Genomic DNA, 22,806 nt, shown 5'->3' with positions numbered 1-22,806 from the left:
TTTCCTCTTGCAATAGCAGAGCTCCCAACCGAAATATTCCAAAATATATTGTTATTTTTCTTAGCTAAGCTACCTATAATCGCCATTTAAATTAAACGACCACTCTGGGGTAATGAGATACTGATGGCGGATTTATTCCACAAATGCAGATAACTTTCCTGTCAACGACTTCCACTTGACATATTTTGTCACGCTTGCAGTCACGCTATCGGTCACGCTATGGATGCCGGGGACCTGGAAACTAACTTTGACGCGCGCGCACCGCACAATGCATGCATTTTCTTGCTGCACATTGCAGTTCGAGAGGAGCAAGGAAGTTGCATTTTTCTTGTGCGGAGTTTTATAAAATCCCTGCAATCAACTGGAATTTTCAAGAACTCAAGTTACTTCTCTGTTCTTTTCTTTTGTGGTCATGTAAGTAGAAAATCTAAATCGCCATTTTTTAAGGGCCTTTGGCCAAAGAGGAGCGACCGCATCAAGTAGCGGGTGAAGTAGAAAGTCCACGTTATTTATACCTAAATGGTTCTAATGTTCAAACTAAGAATTCGCTAATACAATATGGACTGTATACTGGTAAAGTAACATAGGTGTAGTCTGTAGATGCTGGCTGCATTTTCAACATTATGCACATCTTACCGGCTTCTCCCTGGGATTGACCCCCCGGGCAGACCAAGGGGGAAGAAAACAGTTGTATGGTTACATACTAGTTATACAACACTTTCTCGTGGTATACTACGGAATATCCCACGAGTCGCTTGTATTTTCTCGGTATACACATGAGCCTTTAGGCGAGTGTGTATACCAAGAAAATACAAGTGACAAGTGGGATATTCCATAGTATACCACGAGAAAGTGTTGTGTAACTATTTTATACCATGCCATAGAAAATACGCTTACTAAATTTCGTCAAGAATACAATCGCAGCGCACGATGGAAAGGTTGGGTTGAATACCGTCGAATATACAACGGCTTTCCTGTATTCTGATTGGCTGTATTTTCTATGGCATGGTATAAATACTAGTTATGCAACGCTTTCGAGTGGTATACTATGGAATATCCCACGAGTCACTTGTATTTTCTTGGTATACACACGAGCCTTTAGGCGAGTGTGTATACAAAGAAAATACAAGTGACAAGTGGGATATTCCATAGTATACCACGAGAAAGTGTTGTGTAACTATTTTATACCATGCCATAGAAAATATGCTCACTAAATTTCATCGAGAATAAGATCGCAGCACACGATGGGAAGGTTGGGTTGAATACCGTCGAATATACAACGGCTTTCCTGTATTCTGATTGGCTGTATTTTCTATGGCATGGTATAAATATATATATGAACTGCACATGTATGCTTTTAAAACTTCTCAGCAACTTTTTCTTGCATATTTTTGGGGAAGCAGTAAACAAAACTGTGACTGATAAACAGGAATATAACCGCCTGAAATTACTACAAGGCTGTAGGTAATGCTGATAATTATGGGGGGGGGGGGGGGGGGGTTGATGCTTGTCATCTTATCTAGGTGTGTAAATTACGGATTTTGGTCTCACTTTGGGTGTTCAGGTCTTCTTAGCCAATGGGTCTCCTTTAGGGTTGCATATGAAGAAATAAAAAATGCGGTCTGAGTCATACTGTGTTGGCTGTCTAGACCTACCAGGCATGAAAATTAGTATTTTTAGGGGTCCCAAAAGCTTAAAGATGAATTCCAGTCCGTACTGCGCAATCTCGGCTGCAATGTTTATGTGAGCCCACACGAAGGAATGTTTACAAGCAAAACTAAAAATTCTGCGACAAACTTACCTTTTTCTTCATAATTAACGCCAGATATCCTTGCAGAACAAATAATAACGAGTAGAGGAACCTTGACGCTATTTCAAACCGATGTTTCAGCTCATCGGAAATTCTTGAACGAAACGAACTGTAATGGCGGACTAAAAAACTTCATGTATGCTGTCACCGAAGTGTAACGTTTCAACAAATTCAAAACAAAAACGAAAACAAACCCCGAGTCTGCGCAGTACGGACTGGAAATCAGCTTTAAGCCACACACAGCTGTTTCCTTTAGGGTTTAATTCAAATTTTCTGATAAGCGTCCCCATCCCTTTCATATGAGAGTCTCCCTGGGTTAGAATACCTCTGGTAGTTGAGTCTGTTTTAAAGATTTTGTAGGATGTCGTTGAATTCAGTAGGTCAACTCCTTGTCTTTAAACCTCCCTGTCAATTTTACTGGGAGTTAGCCTGTTTGAAGACATAGCCCATTTCCTATAAATGCTTGAGGAAAAGATCAAGTTCGCACATTTTGGCAGAAACCTTCTCTCCTTTCCCACCAACTGTAATACTCTGTGATACTTTGGGTAGTTTGATGTAAAATGAAAAAAAATATATGTTTTTTTGGCTCATGAACTTTGTTTCCCTGACAGAAGACCATCATTATCCCCCCCCCTCCCCTAGGGGTAGTCCTAAAGAGTGGAAGATTTTAGTCTCTAACTCTCCATAATCAGCAAGAAAGCGATCCTTAAAAAGGTTTTTTTTTTCTTGCTGATAATGTCCCCGGTCGATTTTGTATAATTGAAGTCCCTTCATTTGTCTGCAAACTATTCCAGGCTCTCAATAGGCGATTTGCATGATGGTGTCACTTGACTACAACTACCAGAATTCTCCGCTTTGTCTTTTTCTCATTCTAATTAGAGCAATTGTTTCAAACCCCACTGGGAATTCAAAATTTGAATAACAAAGGAAAGGAGAAATGAATTCTGGTATTTATAGTCAAATGACGACATCGTGCAAATGTGCTATTATTACTTGTTATTTTTACTCATTTCAAATAATTTTTATTTTTATATCAGAAATGATGAAAAACTGGGCAGTTATAACTGGTGCTGGGACAGGAATTGGAGCTGCCTTAGCTAAGGAATTATCACGTCATGATTTGCACGTCCTTGCAGTAGGACGCAGGCTTCAACATTTACAAGAGACCCAGCAGTTTGCAACTGACAACATTCACCCTCTTGCTGTCGACATAGCAACCACTGAAGGTCAAAGGAAAATACTGGATTTTATACCAGAGAGTGACGCAGTGAAATATTTGGTACAGAATGCTGCGGTTGGAGTACCGTCGCGACTCCAGGATATTAAACGTGATGATTTTGAGTATGCATTTGCAGTAAATGTCACTGCACCGCTCATGTTAGCCAAAGGGTTTTTTCCGAGGCTTAACAACAACCATGGGAGAGTTATTCACCTTGGGACAGGAGTTGCTTCAAAACCACAGCTTGGGACGATAACTTATGGCATTACCAAGATGGCTTTTCAAAGGCTTTACGAACAACTGGTTGTTGAATTTAAGGGATCACAAGTTCAAATTGCCGAAGTTCTACCAGGGGTAGTTGACACTGAAGGCTTATGGGAACATGTTAAATTAGCCAAAGAACATCAATTGCCACACGTCTCGTACTTTGCTGAGGTTCAAAAAGAAGGAAGGATGTTGAGCGCAGAACTTGCAGCCAAGTTTCTGAAATTTGTTTTGGTAGACTCAGGAGATGAAGAGTTCTCCAAAGTCTGGAACATTCATGACAGCGAGCATTGGCAGCAATGGAAAACAAATTAAACAATTTTGATATAAACAGAAAACCTTGCAACTTGGTTTGAATGCATAACTAAAATTTGAAATAATACCATGAAGTGCAAAAATACCTCTGATTACCATGGAAACATCACATTAAGGTAAAGCTAATACAGTAGTTTACTTTCTAGATAAAAGTGATAACCTGTGTTAAGAGTGAGTGTTCAAGTGTTGCCCACTATTTTGGGAGATGGTGGAAATGATGTAATTCTGAAGGAAAAAAACTGCAATTTTTTGGTGATATTAGTCTGCCACAACCCTTCCTTTTTTTTTTTTAAATTTTTTCCCTCCTTTTCAAATCTAAAAAAGGGTGTGCAAGTTTACAGGCTGTAATCAGGTTGACACTAAGCAAATCGTAAAATAAAAAGACATAACATCACCTCTGTTTGGTGGACCAGCAGGGGCTCTCTGGAAGAAAAGTTGACTTTGGATGGTAGTGTGATATGGATGCCCTTATGTAAGACATCCCCATGCTCCTAACCCCCCACCCCCCACCCCATATAACAGAATTTTCTTACATTTATTTCCCAGGGAGACTGGTTTCTGTAAATTCAATATTACCCCTGATCCAAAAATGAGGACTTTGGTCTTGAAACCTATATTGGTCTTGATTTTCTGAAACATCTTCTGGCACATTGTGTAGAAATACATAATGATGAGTGATAGCCAGCAACTACAGAGCTATCTCAATTTCTCGAACCTCCGTGGGGAAGAAAAATTGGTTCAAGAAATTTTGGGAGTTAGAGAAATTGGGAGCAAAATTTCAGTGTTCAACTTGGTAAAGGGAAACCAAGGGATACAACTTTAAGTTCTGTAAATTGGGCAGTTCGAGAAATCAAAGATTCAAGAAATTAGGATCCCACTGAAGTTGCATTGCCAAGAGAACTATCTGTGGGTTGTGTCTTGTATCTTATCACAAAATATCAAACAAAATGAGCCTAGAACCTTTCTACTGTAGGGTAGAACCCTTTCGTTCTGGTCCTAGTCTTACACTCCTTAAAGAGACAGTGTCATGAGGTCTTCTAATTTTTTTGTGTGTAAATTATGCGGAATTATTAGTGTGTACTCACTGTTATAAATTTATTCTCCAAAATGTAATGAACCATAATCAATGTTTTTTTTTTATTTTCATCCAATAATAATTAGCACTGTCAAACTTGACAATGTCCGCCCAACTTTTTCAAGTTTTAGGCCACTTCTTTCTAACGGCCATTTTTTATAACTAGTACAGTACTTTTTAGCAAGGCCAGGCCACTCTTAGTGAATTTCCAATTAACATCAACACCTTCTTTGGATTTTCAAGTAGCACTAATGTTGGTGACAATACCCCTTTAACTACTTGTTTGCATCCTCCCCCCGCCCCCCCCCCCCCCTCGCAGCTTTCTTGCATACCACTCCACCCACTTAGCCTGAGATTTGCAGTTGAAATGTGTTTCTAATATTTGGTAAACTACAATGGGTTAACTTTAGATAGCCCTTTTTGCAGATGTTCTAGGATCAGTCTTGAAATGCACTGTTCACAAGCTCTCTACTTTTCAACGCCTCACGCCTCCTGTTTTGCACTAGCGTTCAGTCCTCTCTCGATTCTTTTCCTGCGTTGAGCCATTGAAGAAAAATACGAAGAGTCTATCTTGAAAACAATTTCTTAGCTTAGATCTATAGTTGAGATAAGGTTAGGAAAAAGTGGTTTGTGTTAATTTGATTAAGATGTGTACATTAAAATTCCATCCAGATGTGATACAAAGTCTTGTCTGAAATCTGGTCTGAAATTAATTTTTAGTTGACGGTAATTTGTCTAAGATGACTTAGGCATTTTAAAATTGGCCTGATTTGTTATCTAAAGCTTAAAAAAATCTTGCTGTTGTAGCATTTGCAAAAAACTGAAGTATTTAGATAACTTTTGTTTTGTTAGAAGGTAACGTGATAGTGTGGCTAAAACCTCGGAATGCCTTAATAAGGAAGTTGAGGTTTTTATAAATTTTTCGATATTTTGGAAATTCGGGAGAACTGAATAGTTCACTGCACACATAAAATTGGGAAGAAATGAAAAAGACGTACGCTCTGAACAAGACTGGACGTTCTCAATTAATTTGAACCGCAATATTTTAATAGGCAAGTAAAAAGTAGCTATATTATTTAGTTTGAAGCTCTTAAATTCGCGTGCCACTGTATTAGCTTCCTGTTCATCACGCTAAACGGACGAAATTCTCAATGACCTCAAATTTTTGACGTTTTGGATATTTTTTGCAGTAATTTATCGAATCAAGCTTTGAATACTTTTATATCTTTAGTAGATATAAAGGAATCGGTGGTTAAGCCAAGCAAAGAAAAGTTGAAACATTTGAGACCTTTTAGCGCTATTTTTCTACAACTCGCGATGAATGAAAAAGGTCTGTTTAGTTTCAACAAACATGTGTTTTGCTGAAGTGACTGTAGTTACTTAATTAACACCTCAAGTTTTGCTATCTGTAGACACCTTTTGTTCTCTCAGTGAGGTTGTTTTCTCTCCTTTGATATCGGTCTTCGTTATAAAACAATGGGAAAGATAGATTTGTAATCACCATCACTTCAATATTGAGTTCACACAGGTCTTGAGAAGAATCAGTAGAAACAGTCTAGACTTCAGAACTCGTTCAACTGATTTTTTTGGCAGTTAGTAGTGACTCCGTGTTGAACGGACCGATTCTTTTTGCGCAAATCAGTGATTTTCCGTTTTTGCACACCGAGACACTCTTGTTTTTTGAATTGCGTTACATAACCCTTAAAATTGCTATTAGTTTAATATTGACCCGGCTGGAGTTCATCCTGTGTCGTTCACACCCATTTATTTTGACAAGCACAAACTTGCATCGTTTCAACAAGTTTTAACCTTGGTTTTACTGCAAAACCTGTATCAATTTTATTTAATTTTCTTGGTGAACAAATATACAACATTGTACAGTCTGCTGCTTTAGGAAAGAATTTGCTTCAATCCCAGAGTTTCGTGCAGTTTCCACAATAGTAAGCTGCACTCTTTAAAAGCAGATATCACATTTCAAGCGTCGCTTGGTTTCTAGAGGCGCCTGCCTTGTAATAGTTGAAGGGTTTTTATTGTGAGTTTAAACTGCCGTGTAATCGCCAGAACTGCGTCGATCGTGTTTTAAACCCTTTAAAAACACCATAGTTTTTCGATTATTGCTTCGAAAAGTCAATTTCAAACTTGCTCTTTTGACGAAACCTTCTGTAAACAAAACTTTTGAACAAAGATCCTTTTGTTCACGAGCTGTCACATCTGTCACCTTTGGTAAATATAACTGATGACGTGGCATGCGTTTATTGGCTGCGGGTAAATCTTAAGCTAATTTGCTCGCGTGTCGGTTCTCGGCGTGGCGGGCTACAGCTGAAGGGACGCCAAGGAAAAGCTACGTTGCCTTTTCGCTCCTTTTAACGAATATAAACAATCTACGCAACGGAATTTTTTATTATTCACGTCCATCGATTGGCGTTTGTTATAATCAATAATTGTCCCCGTCATGGTCGGTTGAGATGTGCAACTGATGTAGTAAAACTATCTAAGCCTGAGGGAAGGTTGAAACATTGCGGTTGAAGAAGAATTTGACATAACGACGCCATCGCTACGCAACGTTTTAGTTTTACTACGTTACATTTCTCTGTCGTTTGCCTTGGCGATGAAGTTTGGTGAATGGGATCCAGTAAAATAAGGATAGAGCCTGCTTTCTAACCGAGGAAAACATGAAATAAGGGCTTGTGAGAGAGAAGGTGTAGCTGACTAACTTGTATTGAACACGAATTTGGAATAGTAATATGAGCGTTGATCGTGACACAGGGACGGGACGCGTGAAGGCAGTGAAGAGAAATCTCTTTGGAACGGTCGATCATGAACAGATCCGAGATGATTTAAACAGAGAGATGAGCCGCATTTTGGAGGAGAAGAAACGCAAGTGGAATTTCGATTTTGAAAATTTTCAACCGCTCCCGGGACGTTACAAATGGGAACGCGTCGGCAAGAGGTTACAAACACGTAAATCGCCAACGGAAAGTGGGCCTGCATGTACAACGTCGGATTCTGAAGAAAATCTGTGTCGACAAATAACTGTGGATACTGCGCACTCAACTACGAGATATAATTTAAGAACTAGAGAACGAGACCTGGAGAATATCAATGTATTTGACTTTAAACCCATCGAACCCGCGAGAAAGCGTTTGCGGGAGCTCGGAGCAACACCGGTCGAGAATAGAGCTACAGGTGAAATTTTTAAATTTTTGTTCCTATAATGATGTCACAAATTAATAGACTCCATTCATATTTCAAGCGGAGGTACTAAGCAATTATAATTCTTTCTTTTTAGGGCACTGCGAACAACAGAGGGATTCTAAAGAGAGGAAAGCTAAAACTGCACTTGTTGACTCCACTGTCGAGCGACGGTCAAAACCACAACCTCTACAATCGAAAAGAGCTCGTCGTTAATAGGACCTGAATCAAGTTATTACCGTTGAACCTTAAGTAACAATATTTTGCAATTTTATTGCGTAGAAGGAATAAATCTTCGCTTGTCGTTCATCACAAACGAGGGAAAATTTAAATTCAGATAATCGATTTGACTTTACGGCGTCGGGCGATATCAGACAAATTTATAATGTAAAAGTTTGTACATTTCCGCCTCAAATTATTGTTGGCAAACAACTCTAAAAAGAAAATTCGTCGTGTTTACGGGAGAGGAACAATTTTTTTTGGTTCTCTGCTAGTAATCCACGACACAGCTTCATGCTGGAGTTCGTTTAATCGACTCGAGTTAAGTTTTTGAAAAAGATTTTTGGACGGCGTCGTTTTCTACGCTTGAGAGAGCACGGAAATTGAAAGACGCCGTACTCCCAGAAAGACTCAAATAATCGATTATAGAGCTTACTTTGTAAATAAGAGAACTAAAATCAGAGTTTACTTAAGATTTATACGGGTCGATGTACCTTTTTCTGCCATTTAAAGTTCTAAATAGAAGTCGATCTTGGTTTGGCATTGATCAGATGAGCAGATTTCGCGGCAAAATTACCGATGTTATCAAACCTTGTATTGTTACAAAACAAAGGACACTTTGTTGAGGTATTTTATACATTGCAAATGACGAAAACGTACAATCAGATTCAACAGAGAGCCTTTACTACAGATGAAAGTTCGAGGAACAAGCTAATTGCTTTACCATCTGTTATTTTGATCGATCGTTCTCTTTGTACATTTCGGTTTCGTACGTTTGACACTTAATTGACAGCCAGCGTAACAAGATTGCACTCGGTAGTCTGTTATCGAACGAGCAATCAATGGCTTTCAGAGACTTTGAACAATGTGTTTCAAATAAGAAAAACATTGAAAGTTAAACTTTTAAAAGTAGAGTATAGTTCTGAATTAATTCATAACAGTTCTGTAGTTAAATAATGTTCTGCGATGCGATCCGACCCGACGGCGAATAATATCACAGTAATATTTATAAATAGATAGAAAAAAAAGTGAAAAATAAATTCAATTAAATGTTTTAAAACTTTGAGGTGAGCTATGCATTTTTCCCTTTGCAAGATCTGTAAGACAACAATTTTTCTCTTCGTTTTTCTTTTGTTTATTTTTTCTTTTGTCACGGATTTGTGATTATGTATAGAGCTCGCATGCCTAGGAAATACAATTTAGGCCAGAGTTCACGCTGGGAGTTTGCCGTTCTTCTACGCTTGAAGTGACCGATAAACCCTTTGAGTGCAGCGCGGGGTGACTTCAATTTGCTTCTTTCTCAGTCTCAATCAGTCTATTGACTGTACAACAGAAAAACAAAAAAGCACTTTTCTCCTTTCTAAAAATGCTGCCTTCGCAAATATACAAAACTGCGAAAATTTTTCATTTTCCTCTTTGATTTCACTTATGATGTAACATTAATTTTGCCATGTCATCTCGAAATTAATTAGTAGAAAATACTACTAAATTTCTCTCCAACTAAATGGGATGTTTTTGTACATTGTAACACCTTATGTTTTGCCAAAAGGAAGAGTGGCATATACCGGTTGATTTCTCTGCACTGTACAGAAAAAGAGACCCACCAAGCAAACCACTAGCCTGTGCACAGCCGTCCCGCTTCGCGCGGGACGGCTGTGCACAGGCTAGCAAACCACATGTTATCTCTACTGCGAAACGCTAGCCTACAGTGCAGTTGCATTTTGGACGAGCAAATGCTGAAAATTCCATCGAGTGTTTTGAGATTTAGGCGAGTGGATAAACCGAGAAGATAGCCAGCACCGCAGGCTAGGAGACGGGCTTGGTACACTTTTCTCGCGCGCGGTTCTCGCTTCACGCGGTACAATGTGCGCGAATAGTTGCAAACGCGTCTTCCACGCGTGTGGCCGAAATAAAAGTAATTTAGACTGGGAGCGGTAAGATTTTTTAAAAGGCAAAAGTAACAAATAGAATGGTTTGTTATAATAATTAATGAACTTATATTGCGCAAAAATCAATCAAGGATTCTCACTTGCGCATTACAATATTACACTTGTTTCATTTATCGCTACGATAACTATAGCGTCGTTTATATATATTGGCGGATATTGCTCAGTCGCCCTGGTGAAAAATATCAACCATCGCATTGAGTTTCTTGCTAACGGAACAGCGGACTCAGCGGCATTTTCCGTTATTGATACGTACGGCTGACTCAGCAGGACATTAGATGTTTTCTTTAACTCGTGTAATAATTCGTTTTGGGACTTCGAAATGTTTCGGCTTGCAATTGATAACATCCTCTTCCCCAGGGCCACGCGTATTTTTTTTAAATGACATGACGTAGTGGCCCTGGTAACGGTAAAAAATATGATTTTTTTGATTGGCTGATAAAAACTGCATGCGTAATTAGGTAAAAAAACGAAACGCTTCTACGCAATTTTGGTTATACTTCCGGTCATCGAAACAATTGAAGATGCAGCAGAAAGTTTGAAAATGTTACCGGTAAAAGACCGAATAACACTGGGAGTTTGTTGTAATAACGTATTCACGAAGCAGACCTTCGTTTATGAACGAATGACAAGTACATCTCTTGCAAGGTGTAACTCGGTTGTACTTTTTATTGCATTAAAAATATTGCAAACATTTGCACCATCAACTTCGCTTATACAAGATATACACACTAAATGGAGTTCATGAATACATGAAGACTTTGAAATTCAATGTGATATTTCTTACCGCTGCTCAATAGAATGATACCTCGTCGATCAGCGGCTTTTTTGGTTCTGAATTTTCTACAATACCTCCGCATGGCCATAAATAAATTTCACAGTATCATCAACCGTCGGAATGTTATCAGCTGATGATATCCACGACTCCATGTAATAACTCCAATTCCTCTGGATTCTAACTTTTCTATCTGCCGTCAGATAATATTGCGTGTAGAGACGACACAACAACATCAACACATCTATCAGCCATGCAATTCAATGAGTTCCAAACGAATCGAATTGTGTAAGTTAAAATATCAACGACTTGAATTGCCAAAACCAGCTTTCAAAATTCGCTTTCTTCTCGTCTCAGTCAGCCCCAGCCTTCCCCTTTTTGTTACTGAGCAGGCGCAGACGAACATTTATGCAGAGGGCATGCGCTACCGGATGTCGTGGATTTTACGACATCCGGTAGTCAGTGTTACCAGAGCCCTTCGTTTCGCCGACCACGTGACCAAAAGAAATGGAGGCTCTGGGAACGAGAATGAATTGATAACGGCTTGTCTGGAATTGAGGCATGAGGGGCTCTAAAAAGTCTAATATTTGCTGCCGTCTGTAGCTCTTGAAGCTTACAAAGAGGTATACATGCCTTATTGCAAATTGCCATGGTAACCCGTCCGTGATGGCGTGCATGTTCATTTCAGTGTTCGAGTCACGGCTGTCTCCGTAACATATTAATAGGTGAATTCTTGTCATTGTTACAAGATCTTATCTAATTTTAATTGCCGTCCACTTTTAAGTTGATCAAACATTCCAGTTTCGCTTTTTCTCTTCTTCTCAACCCATGTTCCTTCTTGTGTATGTCTCCCGAGTCGTGCATTTACAGTACTTATTCACTGAACAGGAGGGCCGAAGATATATCTTTAATATAATTTCTTATCCACCGTTATTTTATCCAGTATTTTTAAAATAGCGGAAACATTTGAAAAACCAATTATAAACATCGCCCGAGGCAGACGCAAGCGATTCTATTTTCGGCGTCGTTAATTAAGGGCCAGACGCGGGTCTATGCAGTACAAAACAATCCTACAGTTTGCACACAGCGAATAAAGGTTTGCGACGCGTGTTCGGGTCAGAACACACACGATACAGCTCGTGCCGAACGCAAATGGATACTTTGATTCCGCTTATATTTATAACGGTGAGTTCTCGTAATCTGTCACGCTCAGTGTAGACCTAGACACAAAAAGCCGGATATTTTTTAGGATTTTTAGAGCATCAGGAGATTTTTAGAAATTTCGGGGATTTTGGGGGGATTTTAGATGATTTAGATATTTTCTCTGCCGCTTTATTTAAAATTCCTATGAAATGATAATTTTTTCACATTCTTTGCTAATTGGTGACTACTAGACTGCAATCCAATTGTACAGCGGTGTGTCGTATGCACCCCATCCATTCCAAGGGAATTGACCCATTTGAGTGCCTTTTGTTGAATAAAAGCGCTATATAGCGTACAAAATGTGTATGCCACTTTTCTTTTAAAGGGAGAGCTGAGAAAATTTTGGGATATGTAGGGATTTTTAGAAAATTTTGGGGATACTTTGGGATTTCTGAGGGATTTTTAGGGGAAAAAACTGGGAATTTTCAGATAGATTTTTAGAGCATTTTTTGGGATATTTGTGTTTAGGCCTAGCTCAGTGGTGTAGTGTGACGTAACAGTTGCGCGCGCGCACTGTCGTAGTCTGGGAAAGAACTCGCGACCGGGAGTCAATGCGCGAAAAGGGAAAAGGAAAGGGGGCTGGGGAGAGGAAGGGTTAGTCTTCCTTTTAAGACCTGTCCACATTGTAGGAGGCGCGGTAGCCTAATGGTTAGCTGGCACTGGACTCCGGATCGAGCAGTCCGGGTTCCATCCCTGGGCGGGGTCACTGTGTTGTGTTTGTTCTTAGGCAAGACGCTATACTCTAATAAATCTTCTATCCACCCAGGTGTATAAATGGGTACCGGTGAACTAATGCCGGTGGGTAACCCTGCGATGGACTAGCATCCCATTCAATGGGAAGTAGAAATACTCCTAGACTTTCTCAAAGCCCGTTTCCGAGTGACTTCGTCGCTCCCTATCGCGACTAGAGTCGACTGGGTGTATTTTAGACTTGCCACAGAAAGTCTTAAATACACCCAGTCGTTTCGTTTTATGCTTATGAAACCAGGTGAGCTTCGATCTGATGGGCCACGAGGCTAGCGCGCAGACTTAAACAAGCACCAACCCCCCCAAGAAAAATAGTACGCAAGTACAGGCCACGCGAGGAAACGAGGACTGTCTGGAGCGCGCGCGCGCTATAGAGTTATTTTACGTCACTGTGGTCATTGTCACGTCATCTTTTAGTTTTGGCTTGTGATAAAAGTTACGCTCTTTTTAGCGTTTCGTTCTTAGTATGGTGTCATGAAAACGACGGTTATAATCGTTTTATGGACATTGTGTTGTTTTAGTTCAGGTAAGGAACATTTTGTGTGAAAACCGAGAAAGGAAGAGTTGAGTTAGCGCATCTTTCTGCATATAATCGTGCGCCAATCTGGTACAAATCTGGTACAAAGTTTCTTTAACTCTACTCTCTTAGTTTTATAAGGCAACAAGTTATGAGGTTTAAGCAGTGTGTTAAGTTAGAAATCTTTGGCACGTAGATAATTAAGACTAACGAAAAGTTTTGCTCTTATATTACGAATAGATTTTTTTCTATCTTTTATTTTAAAGAGCAACTCTTGATACAGCGCTTTCTTTCGTTTTGAGTTTGTTGAAATTGGTGATAGCCAATCAATTTTTTATTTTTTTTATATGAAATATTCTCAGCCAATCCGGAGCAAATCCGGTTTTATGTTTTCCCGCGCTTCGCATTCATATGCTGATTTCATAGTCAGTTTATGCGTTATGCAAAGTTTTCCACCCATTGTACCGTTTAACACTGGCAATTGTATTTCCCTCAACCCAAACCCAGGCGAGAGAGTTTGTGTTGAGGGACGAAGAAAAGTTAACATTTCAAACTAGTTTTTGTATTTAGCTTTAAAACAATTGTGCGTTTAACTTCTATCTTTGAGAAAGTCTTGGTTTTCGAAACCTTCTACACGTGCAACAACAACAACAACAACAAAAACCTTTATGTACACACGATAGGGTTTAAAGCACAATGCTTGTGGGGTCGTGTATTATACTTAATATTACAAAATACTAATAAACTTCAGTTATAGATTTCTAAATTACAACTAAATACTTATATACTAAATTGGATCGTATCTACTATAAAAATAATTAATTACATAACAATCAGTAACATTTAAAGTCATTGTAATGCCTAGGGAGCGACTGAACCGACTGAGCATTGAAATTAAGCTCCTTAATATAATTGTCATTTTTCACTTTTCGATAGAAAACCGAAAATTGGGATCCTGTATTATACGACGAAACAGCATTCCATAGTATGCCCCCCCCCCCCCCCCCTATGTTCAAAGATGTTTATAAAAAAAATAAGGGCTGTAGGAGTTTTGGGGTGAACGGTTCTCCTTTCTCTATATATACCAGAAGTCCACAAATAGTCTGTAATTTAATGTCAATGATAAAATAAAGCGCGATTGAAAACGATTTCGCAATGCGGTGTCGCATTAGCAATGAATGCTACCACTCAAGCTCTATTTAGCAAGGACGTTCTTTAAAGCATAAACACTTTTCTTTTTTTAGTTTCGCCATTTTTCGAGAAAGCTGCTCGAATCAACAAAGTTAAGTCAGACCAAGTGAAGAGCACACCACTTGGACAGGAAACAACTTTGAAATGTTTTTACGAAGGCCAACCCCCGCCTAAGGTGTTGTGGACAAAGGGTAAGAAGATGTTGGGTGACACGTGCACGCTTTGTGTACAGAAAGTGGAGAACTTGCACGGAGTGAGTACGTTACGCGTGACACCCTTTCGTGACACCGACTTCGGGGACTACAAGTGCAAGGCGAAGAACAAGCTGGGATTTCAACACATCACGATAAAACTTCGTGAGGATAAAAGCAAAAGTAAGTTTTTGATAGCATTTTATGGATTCAAAGTAGCCGCCATCGTGGGTGTTAACGCCGAGCGCCGGAAAGACCCTGGGGATAAGTTACTTTTACTGTCCAAGACCCAACTTCTTTATTCAAACAGTTTCTGTTGCCATGTTTCCTCTACTTAGGCGAACTCTTACTCCACTGCATAAACACACACGTGGCCTTACCGTGTCCCATACTTATGCATTAAAATCCATTTCCGGGGACTTTCCACTTTGCTTCTGTATCAAAACGAGTCTTCGTGCGAAACCATTGATATGAAACTGTGTTTCACCTGCACGCTCATTTCCATGCAAATCATAGTCATTTGAATGGTTTCGCACGTGGCCCTCGTGTGACTCGATTTGAATGAAACTGAAGCATTAACCAACTCGGAGATGACCTATTCGGGATCTTTGCTGCTTTGGGAATTCATTCACGAAAAAATGTACAAGTTTGTACTTCAAAAGCGATCCTTGGGGTGAAATAAGGTTGTCTGACGTAGACACCCATACGAACTATTTCTAAAAGGCCCAAAATCGTTCTCAACTAGGATGAGAAAGAGAAATGAAAGTACAGTGTATGTTACTGCCAAGACGGCTTATCACGACTTTCAACTCAGTCTGCAGGCCAATAATATATCATCTATACACGGATCCAGAGCTTCAGACTTCCGGTCCAAATTCAAAAGAAAAGTGAGTACTCATTAAGTCAGGCTATTGCGTTTTGCAATGTTTAACAATGGTCTAACTTAATGAGTGCTCACTTTTCCTTTGAATTTGGACCGGAAGTCTGAAGCTCTGGATCCGTGTTTAACTAACTTATTTCTAACTACACTTCCCTTTATAGACATCACGCAATGCCAGCAGGACCGCATACTGTCACGTGACCCTCGGCTAAGACTGGAATTCTTGCCTCGATGTAATGCGGATGGCTCATATCACGTGATTCAGTGTTCTGTTCACCTGAACAAGTGCTGGTGTGTGGACCAATCAGGACACAAGACCGCAGATGCTGTTGACGGGGAAAATGGAAAGCATTGTACACAGCCGAAAGGTTAGGATCGTACCTGGTCCTGCTCGCGTCCAAGTTCTTTTTTTTTTTTCACTTATCAAATCCATCGTTAGACTTAATGGTTCTTATATTTTGCTTAAAGTAATATTTAATATTTCTAAGGCACAAAACAACGTAGGTATATGGTGAAGTGCGCTTTATTTCATTCCCAGACACTTTAATTTGTTTCTTTTTTTCCTTCTACTTTTTGCTTATTGCATTCCTTGACCACTTTTGTCGCCTCCTCAATGCTTATTAAACTGAGCGTTTTCGTAGACCTCTTCCCGATTCTTAGAGGATTGAAGGCTCCAAGTTATTGCCTGGATTTGTCGAAAAATTAGAACTTTCCTTCGCAGACTCACTCACTTCTACCAACTTTGCAGTTAATTGGTGAAAAAAAGGTGGTTACAAAGTTGTCGGTACTATTAGGCAATTATAGATAGATAGATAACTTTATTTTACATGGTTAGAACACTTAGCTAAAAGCTAGTTTCCAGGTTCACCATGAAAATACATTAAATAATTTTAAAAATCCTAAAAATGCTAAAAATGAAAATACAATTAATACTTATAATTTAAGAATTCTAAAAAAATTAAAAAATGGAAATACATTGAATACTCGTAAAAATTCTAAACATACTAAAAAAAAATCGAATCAAAAAATCAACTAATTACAGGAATGTATTACAAGACTAAAATCAGTTAGATTAAAAATCGAGATTTCGAATTCGCTTAATAAAATCTTTGGTGCCAGCCTTGTCGCGAACCTCTTCTGCAAGCATATTCCATTGTTTCGCTGCATAATATTTAAATGAACTGAGACCATATTTTGTACTATTTACCTTAGGTAGTTAAAGTATGTTTTTTCCTCTTAAATTATACTTGTGGTCTATCCCAATGCGTACTTTCGGAATCTTCAATCTTTTGTAAAGCTAGTTTGGCACGCATATTGATTGTTTTGATCGGCATATCAAAAACGAAAAAATAACCTGTTATTATAAAATTTAACAAAGTGGAAACCCCAGTGCGTCTTTTCGGAACCTTTCTCCTGTTGTTAAGTGTGTGTCGAGAAAAAAAAACATTTGTTTTTCTTCAGCGTATTCTTATTGTTTTAAGCCACTGTTGATACCTCGCCCATGTGAAAAATAAGCCGGTTATTTTTAGGCACCTCGAGAATATGTGATTTATTCACCTCGGGCTGCGCCCTCGGTGAATAAATCGCATATTCCCTCGTTGCCTAAAAATAACCCTTACTTATTGCACCATCTGACATACTAATTGTCGCATTTTTTAGTTGTTGCATCCCCAGACGGACATGCAGTTTGTCTTATTTTTGTGCTCACAGTTATGCATCATTTGACATGCTGGTTGTCAGGCATGCGAGTTGCCGTCTATTTTTGTGCTTATTGCATTCTCTTACATGCAGGTCGTTGTTCTTTTTGTCCTCATTGCATCCTCAGTCATGCTGGTCGTGATATTTTTTACTTATTGCATCCTCAGACATAATGGTTATATCAGTAACAGTCCTGGTCATAGGCATTGTTGTGTTCCTCCTCGTCTTCGATGCCGTATGCCACGTGACAAGAAGCAGAGGAGTTATCAACAGACTCATACGTTACAGAAACAGACGCAGGAAATACGGCAAATGTAAGTGCGCTGTGTTTGATAAGCCAGACTTTTATCCTTGTTGGGTTACTTAAGTTGTTTTCTGATGACTGTAGGGAAATTAAACCAAAGTAACCACAACTGACCAATCACATTAAACGCATTGCGCAGTAATTCACTCAGAACTCGAGGCAAAATCTTGAAGCAGGTGCTAAGCGCAGGATCCAAGCCCAAGAAAAGTTCAACAAGCGCCAAGCGCGTGAAATCGTGCAACTAGTGCAAAGCAAGTGAAAACGTGCAACTGCTGCCAAGCGCGGGAAAACGTGCGCAAGCCAGGTCATGTTTCATTTGGCGTTTGCTTCTGGTTAGGTCAAATGAAATCATGTTTGGAGTGTGAGAGCTCATCAATGAGGACAAAACAAGCACATAATTGACTCATAATTGGCTTTCGACAATTAATCGACAGACTCTAAGATACAAAAAGATGCACATGTTTAATTTGAATCTCTCTTCTTGCAGTGAGGTTCGAAGATGAAGCGAAGTCCACAGAAACTCAAGACCAGAAGAATTCGACCGAAAAGGAACATTAATCTACGACATGTGATTTTTAGAAGAACAAAAAAATTTTATTCTTATACTCGGTTTTGTACAAGCCGAAATGCTCTTGTGTACTGATGCTTGTTTGATTTTTAATCTAGTGTACTACATGCAAATAAAATACATTTATTCATTCATACTTTCAAACTGATATAATTTTTATTCGTAACCAATATCAAACCATCCTGATGGTGGAAGCAATTTTAAGAAAGTAACTTAAAAAGTAAAACAAGTTAAACAACTTTTAAAATATTTACAGTCATAATTCCCGAAGATAGTAATGAGCTGCCAGAGGGTATATATATTCTACAATCTATTCAGCAGTATTTTCAAGAAAACGTCTTCATATTCCGTCTGATTCCACTCATTATTAAAATACCGTAATTTTATATTCTGTATTCCTAATCAACCAAAGAAGTAGTTTGACAGCCCTTCTTTGAAGGTCAAAATGTATCTTTGTTGCTGCCGAAAAAAATTCCACGTACATACTACAGCTTATTGCAATAATGACAACTACATAACACAAGAAATTTCAGACTTCTAGTAATAACAGAACAAGTGATAACTGGTATTGAAACACTACATCTCTATGGTCTTTCTTCATGATTTCTGTTCACATTCTTCAAGAATGTTTGTCAATTTAATCAAATAACGCGATATTAAATACGTCACGACGACTGTTAGGCAACGGTCAAGACATGCGCAAATGTTTAGACAATCAGGCTACATACTACGGAATTTCGTTTATGTGAACTTCACCGTAAACACAAATCTGAGGCAAGCGCCAAAACCCAAACAGCTACTATAATCTTCTTATAATCTTTTGGGCCCAGTTGTTCAAAGTGTGGATAACGCTATCCACCCGATAAATCACTATCCAGTCCGGCAGTGTAGTATGTTTTGTTAAGACGTATCCGCTGGATAGCGATTTATCGGGTGGATAGCGTTATCCACCCTTTGAAAAACTGGCCCCTGATGTCTATTTTATATTTTCACTTGATTGCAGAATTAAAACTCATCCTTTTTAGGACGGCCTTTCGCTCGTGTAGTCACAGCATTCGGATCTTTCTTCAACATTTCTTTTTTCCATTTCATCCGTCTGTTTTGGAACCACGTCTTCACCTGCAACGGTGTAAGTTTTAACCGGCGAGCAAAGTCGTTTCTCCCGTGCGTAGACAGATATTTCTCTGAGTCAAATCTTTCTTCCATCAGCTTGAGCTGTTCTCGTGTGAACACTGTCCTTGTTCTTCGAAAACGCCTGCTGTCGTTGAGAAGGGCGCGAAAATACTTGGGGACGGGGCAGATGATAGCGGTGTTACGTTGGATTGACTCCGTGATGGCTGTACATAAATTTAAACAAAGAAAAGACATATTGTTACATAGAAGTATCAGAGAGAGGGGGGGGGGGGGGTAGGGATGCGCAGTGGCTTGGACTCCGGATCGGATAGAGCGAAACGGGTTCAAGCGCCCCCCCCCCCCAACCAACTGGGTTATTGCGTTGTGTTCTTGGGCAAGATATCACGTTTATTCGTTTAATTTACATCGACGCTACGACTTGTAGGGCTGATCTGCCAGTCACGACAAATCGGGAAGCCAATCAGTGCGTGTGTGAATGGCTATCCGATTCGCGCGCGACTCCAATCCGACAAGTCGACCGATTCGGAAAAATATGTGACCGCTGCACAGATGTTCGCGTGTCGGGCCCGATTTTACGAACGAAAACGCAACCTGCAAAAGATATTGAAGCAAGACACATCCAAAGTCTTTCAAAACAGGTCCCCCAAAATGAGCGGCTTCTGTAAAAAATTTTAGACGGATAAACACAAGAGCCACAATCACGGCCAAGCTTGGTCCAAAACATAACTTGTCTTGGTATAAACTAAACGCGTAAAGCTTAAAAAGCCAATTTTGAAATCTCCAGATATTCCTTAGTTTTTAGCGCGCCACGTGACCCAGTTCAGACTAATTGTGCTCAAGAAATTGAAAAGAACAATTTGATAGATTGTAAATCCTGTTATATCCAAGGCTAGGTACAGTCCATGTATCTCGACGTCTTAAAAAATGGACTTTTTCACAAAGGTACGTTATTCATATACTCCGGATGTACTCAATTATAATTTCATCACCACCATCAGTAAAACAAAATAAGCTCATTCATCAATAATAAGCAATTAGTACTGGATAGATACGAACATATGTAAATAAAGATAAATTCCCGTTTGCAATTTTAAGTGGCCCACGCAGCCTGTAAACTACGATTTTAAAATTCCCCCCACCCACACTCCTAAACAATCGAACGTTACCAAAGGTTCCCTTAACACATCCCGCAATGCGCCCGAACTCCTTGTGCAGTGCGTTTCAGTTTGTAAGCAAAAGAGGCATTATTTTTTGCATGGTACGCAACATTGTAAAGGGGGAGAGGGGGTTACTAAATAATTTTACGTTTCAAGTGAGAAAAAAAGCAATTGTGCCAAGATTTTTTTCCAAGATAATTTGTAGTTGACAGGCTTAAGTTTCTCAACTCATGAAATGTCAGCATAGAGCAAGGACCACTCAATGGCATGACTAGGATTTCACAAGATGTTTCCTTGTGTATTCGTTCGCGGCAACCGAGTTCAAATAAAAGGAACTGTATAAAACTTGAATGAAACTGTCAAAAAAAAAGCAAAAGTAAGATATTTTTACTTACAGGCGTTCGGCTCTTCCTGGTAGCTGACAGGAGCCGTGTAACTGCTCCAGATGTAATTGCCAAAGGAGTACGCTGTGAGAAGAAAACAATTCTAAATAAACCCTTTCAGTGCCAACCTTCCACGATACATTCTTTTTGCAGTAAAGTGAATAACTGCAATACACATGTAGATTACTTTTACGTTACTTCTGCTGAAAGAATTTGGTGTTGCATTGGAATTAAACAAACAGATTTGCCAGATACAAATGGCTGATCATTTCTCATTTCAGGACAACAGGTTTAGAGCTTTGATTAAGCCATCTCAATTTGTTTAATACCATTTGCAGACCAACCGAATGTCTTGAAAAAGTAAAATAAAATTCCGACTCAGTTCTTGTTCCCTTCTCTCTCTTGTGAGTTTCTTAGCTTTCGTTTCCTTTTAAAAATCTTAAGTGATTTTAACACGTAAATCACACACTATAACGTCTTCGGACACGTTTTGTGACAAATTCTAGTTATAGTTCTTCTGTGCTGTTAAAACTATGATTCAGGCTAAAGCATTTTGAATTAAATAATTATTAATTACTTTTGTTTTCAAGTTTCCTTTTTTTCTGCCCAATCGGTCGACCACCCCACAGGGAAATGGAAAACGAAAACGTTTTAAGAATCGACGACCGAAATGACTTAGCGCCTGGAAATTATGAGATTTTAAAAACCAACACCATTGTTTTTACTGCATTTCCTGAAGGCCGTGAATTTCTTAAAAAATTCAATCGTCAGGTAAAATAAAATTCCGGTAGACCCCGATAGTGTGCATGAAGAATTTATTTTTGAAGGACTGAAATGACCGTAACTCCCAACGTGAAAGGCAGTGAGGGGCATTTTGACAAAACTGTCGAGTTAAAGAGACAAGCTGTCAAACGCTCAAATGGCTTCAGGAAATGCATTTTTAAACCTTTCATTTGAACCTCGTGGAGGTTTCGAAGGGATTTGATATGGAAGGTTCCCGATTTTGTGCTAAATAACTTTTATCCGATTAAAATCAACGTGGATGCTAAATTATTTTGTACTAATAACTCGCTACAAATGACATACGTTACTTTGAATTGTACAGCGACAACAACTTTTCCAAATGTTTGCGTGTGAAGAGGAAAATTTGATAACTTGTTACAACCAATTAAATCGAAACGTTGCCATAATGGACAACATTAGAGCTACTGTAAATGTGCAAAACTTCCCCAAAGGATAATCCTATAAACGCCGTTATTTCGAAGCTAAAAGAATTCGTAACTTTTGTATTTCTTGTAGCATGTCCCGCGGTATACAGGTTTGTCCAAGAGGAACATATTTTACCAAGTTGAATTTTCAGGACAACGCGTATGTTAGCTACAAAATGACTTAAATAATCATTTTACTCACGTATTTGACGAAAATGCTCTCTCTTATTCGCTGGCTCGTCCCTCTTTAAAATATCATCAATCATAAAGCTCTTTGAAGTTTGACTCCTCTCAACACGGGGTTTGGGTCGCTTGAATGCCGACATTCGGGGCCAACGAGACAAATACATTGTGAGACTTGTAGCGTTTGAATCACCGCTTCACAGAAACATGCACGCACTTGTAAGAGGCCAATCTACGAAAGAAATGATTAGAACCCGAAATACTTCAGCTTTTCAACGCTTTTTGACCTCTAGACGCTTTTCTCTGACAAGGAGGTCTAAATCGAAATAATTGTTTTGATTAGTACAGTGTTATTGAGCCTAATCGTCTTATCTTGTTTACAAAACTTTAAATTAGGGTTCTGCATTTTGATTGGCTAAGCATATCCGACCTGATTTGTTTACAAAAACTGCTCAAAACAACAGATTTTGTAGAGGTTATTTTCTGGTGTTAAATGTCCCCATGTAGACGTCATTAGCACTAAACTGTCTGAAAATGGCCCTCTAAGATAACCATGTACGTGTGTTATGATTTGACTACGCTGAAAGAACTTTGATGTAGATTGCTTTATTACAATTATATCGGCAA

At 39.1% G+C, this 22,806-nt stretch overlaps 4 protein-coding genes across 4 annotated transcripts; 3 read left to right on the top strand and 1 right to left on the bottom strand.

The window, feature by feature from the left end:
- The first annotated feature begins 264 nt into the window (after positions 1-264).
- On the top strand, positions 265-3,872 carry LOC144664075 (putative oxidoreductase SERP2049). Its single transcript, XM_078525206.1, has 2 exons — positions 265-414; positions 2,848-3,872. The coding sequence occupies exon 2, from the start codon at positions 2,850-2,852 to the stop codon at positions 3,606-3,608; it is 759 nt and encodes a 252-aa protein (XP_078381332.1). The 5' UTR covers positions 265-414; positions 2,848-2,849; the 3' UTR covers positions 3,609-3,872.
- Positions 3,873-6,974: 3,102 nt separating this feature from the next.
- On the top strand, positions 6,975-9,158 carry LOC144662394 (uncharacterized). Its single transcript, XM_078523187.1, has 2 exons — positions 6,975-7,869; positions 7,973-9,158. Exons 1-2 carry the CDS (start codon positions 7,428-7,430, stop codon positions 8,089-8,091), a joined length of 561 nt encoding a protein of 186 aa, XP_078379313.1. The 5' UTR covers positions 6,975-7,427; the 3' UTR covers positions 8,092-9,158.
- Positions 9,159-13,139: 3,981 nt separating this feature from the next.
- On the top strand, positions 13,140-18,270 carry LOC144662213 (uncharacterized). Its single transcript, XM_078522975.1, has 5 exons — positions 13,140-13,291; positions 14,527-14,847; positions 15,706-15,912; positions 17,410-17,556; positions 18,034-18,270. The coding sequence occupies exons 1-5, from the start codon at positions 13,240-13,242 to the stop codon at positions 18,102-18,104; spliced, it is 798 nt and encodes a 265-aa protein (XP_078379101.1). The 5' UTR covers positions 13,140-13,239; the 3' UTR covers positions 18,105-18,270.
- A 198-nt stretch (positions 18,271-18,468) lies between these two features.
- On the bottom strand, positions 18,469-22,500 carry LOC144662214 (homeobox protein ceh-30-like). Its single transcript, XM_078522976.1, has 3 exons — positions 22,199-22,500; positions 20,801-20,872; positions 18,469-19,451 (listed from the first exon to the last, which is right to left on the bottom strand). Exons 1-3 carry the CDS (start codon positions 22,344-22,346, stop codon positions 19,120-19,122), a joined length of 552 nt encoding a protein of 183 aa, XP_078379102.1. The 5' UTR covers positions 22,347-22,500; the 3' UTR covers positions 18,469-19,119.
- Positions 22,501-22,806: the final 306 nt, after the last annotated feature.

Source organism: Oculina patagonica, chromosome 8 (genome assembly GCF_052425735.1).
Source record: "Oculina patagonica isolate OP01 chromosome 8, crgOcupat, whole genome shotgun sequence".
Classification (NCBI taxonomy): Eukaryota; Metazoa; Cnidaria; class Anthozoa; order Scleractinia; family Oculinidae; genus Oculina; species Oculina patagonica.
This window is presented reverse-complemented; position numbering and strand designations above follow the sequence as displayed.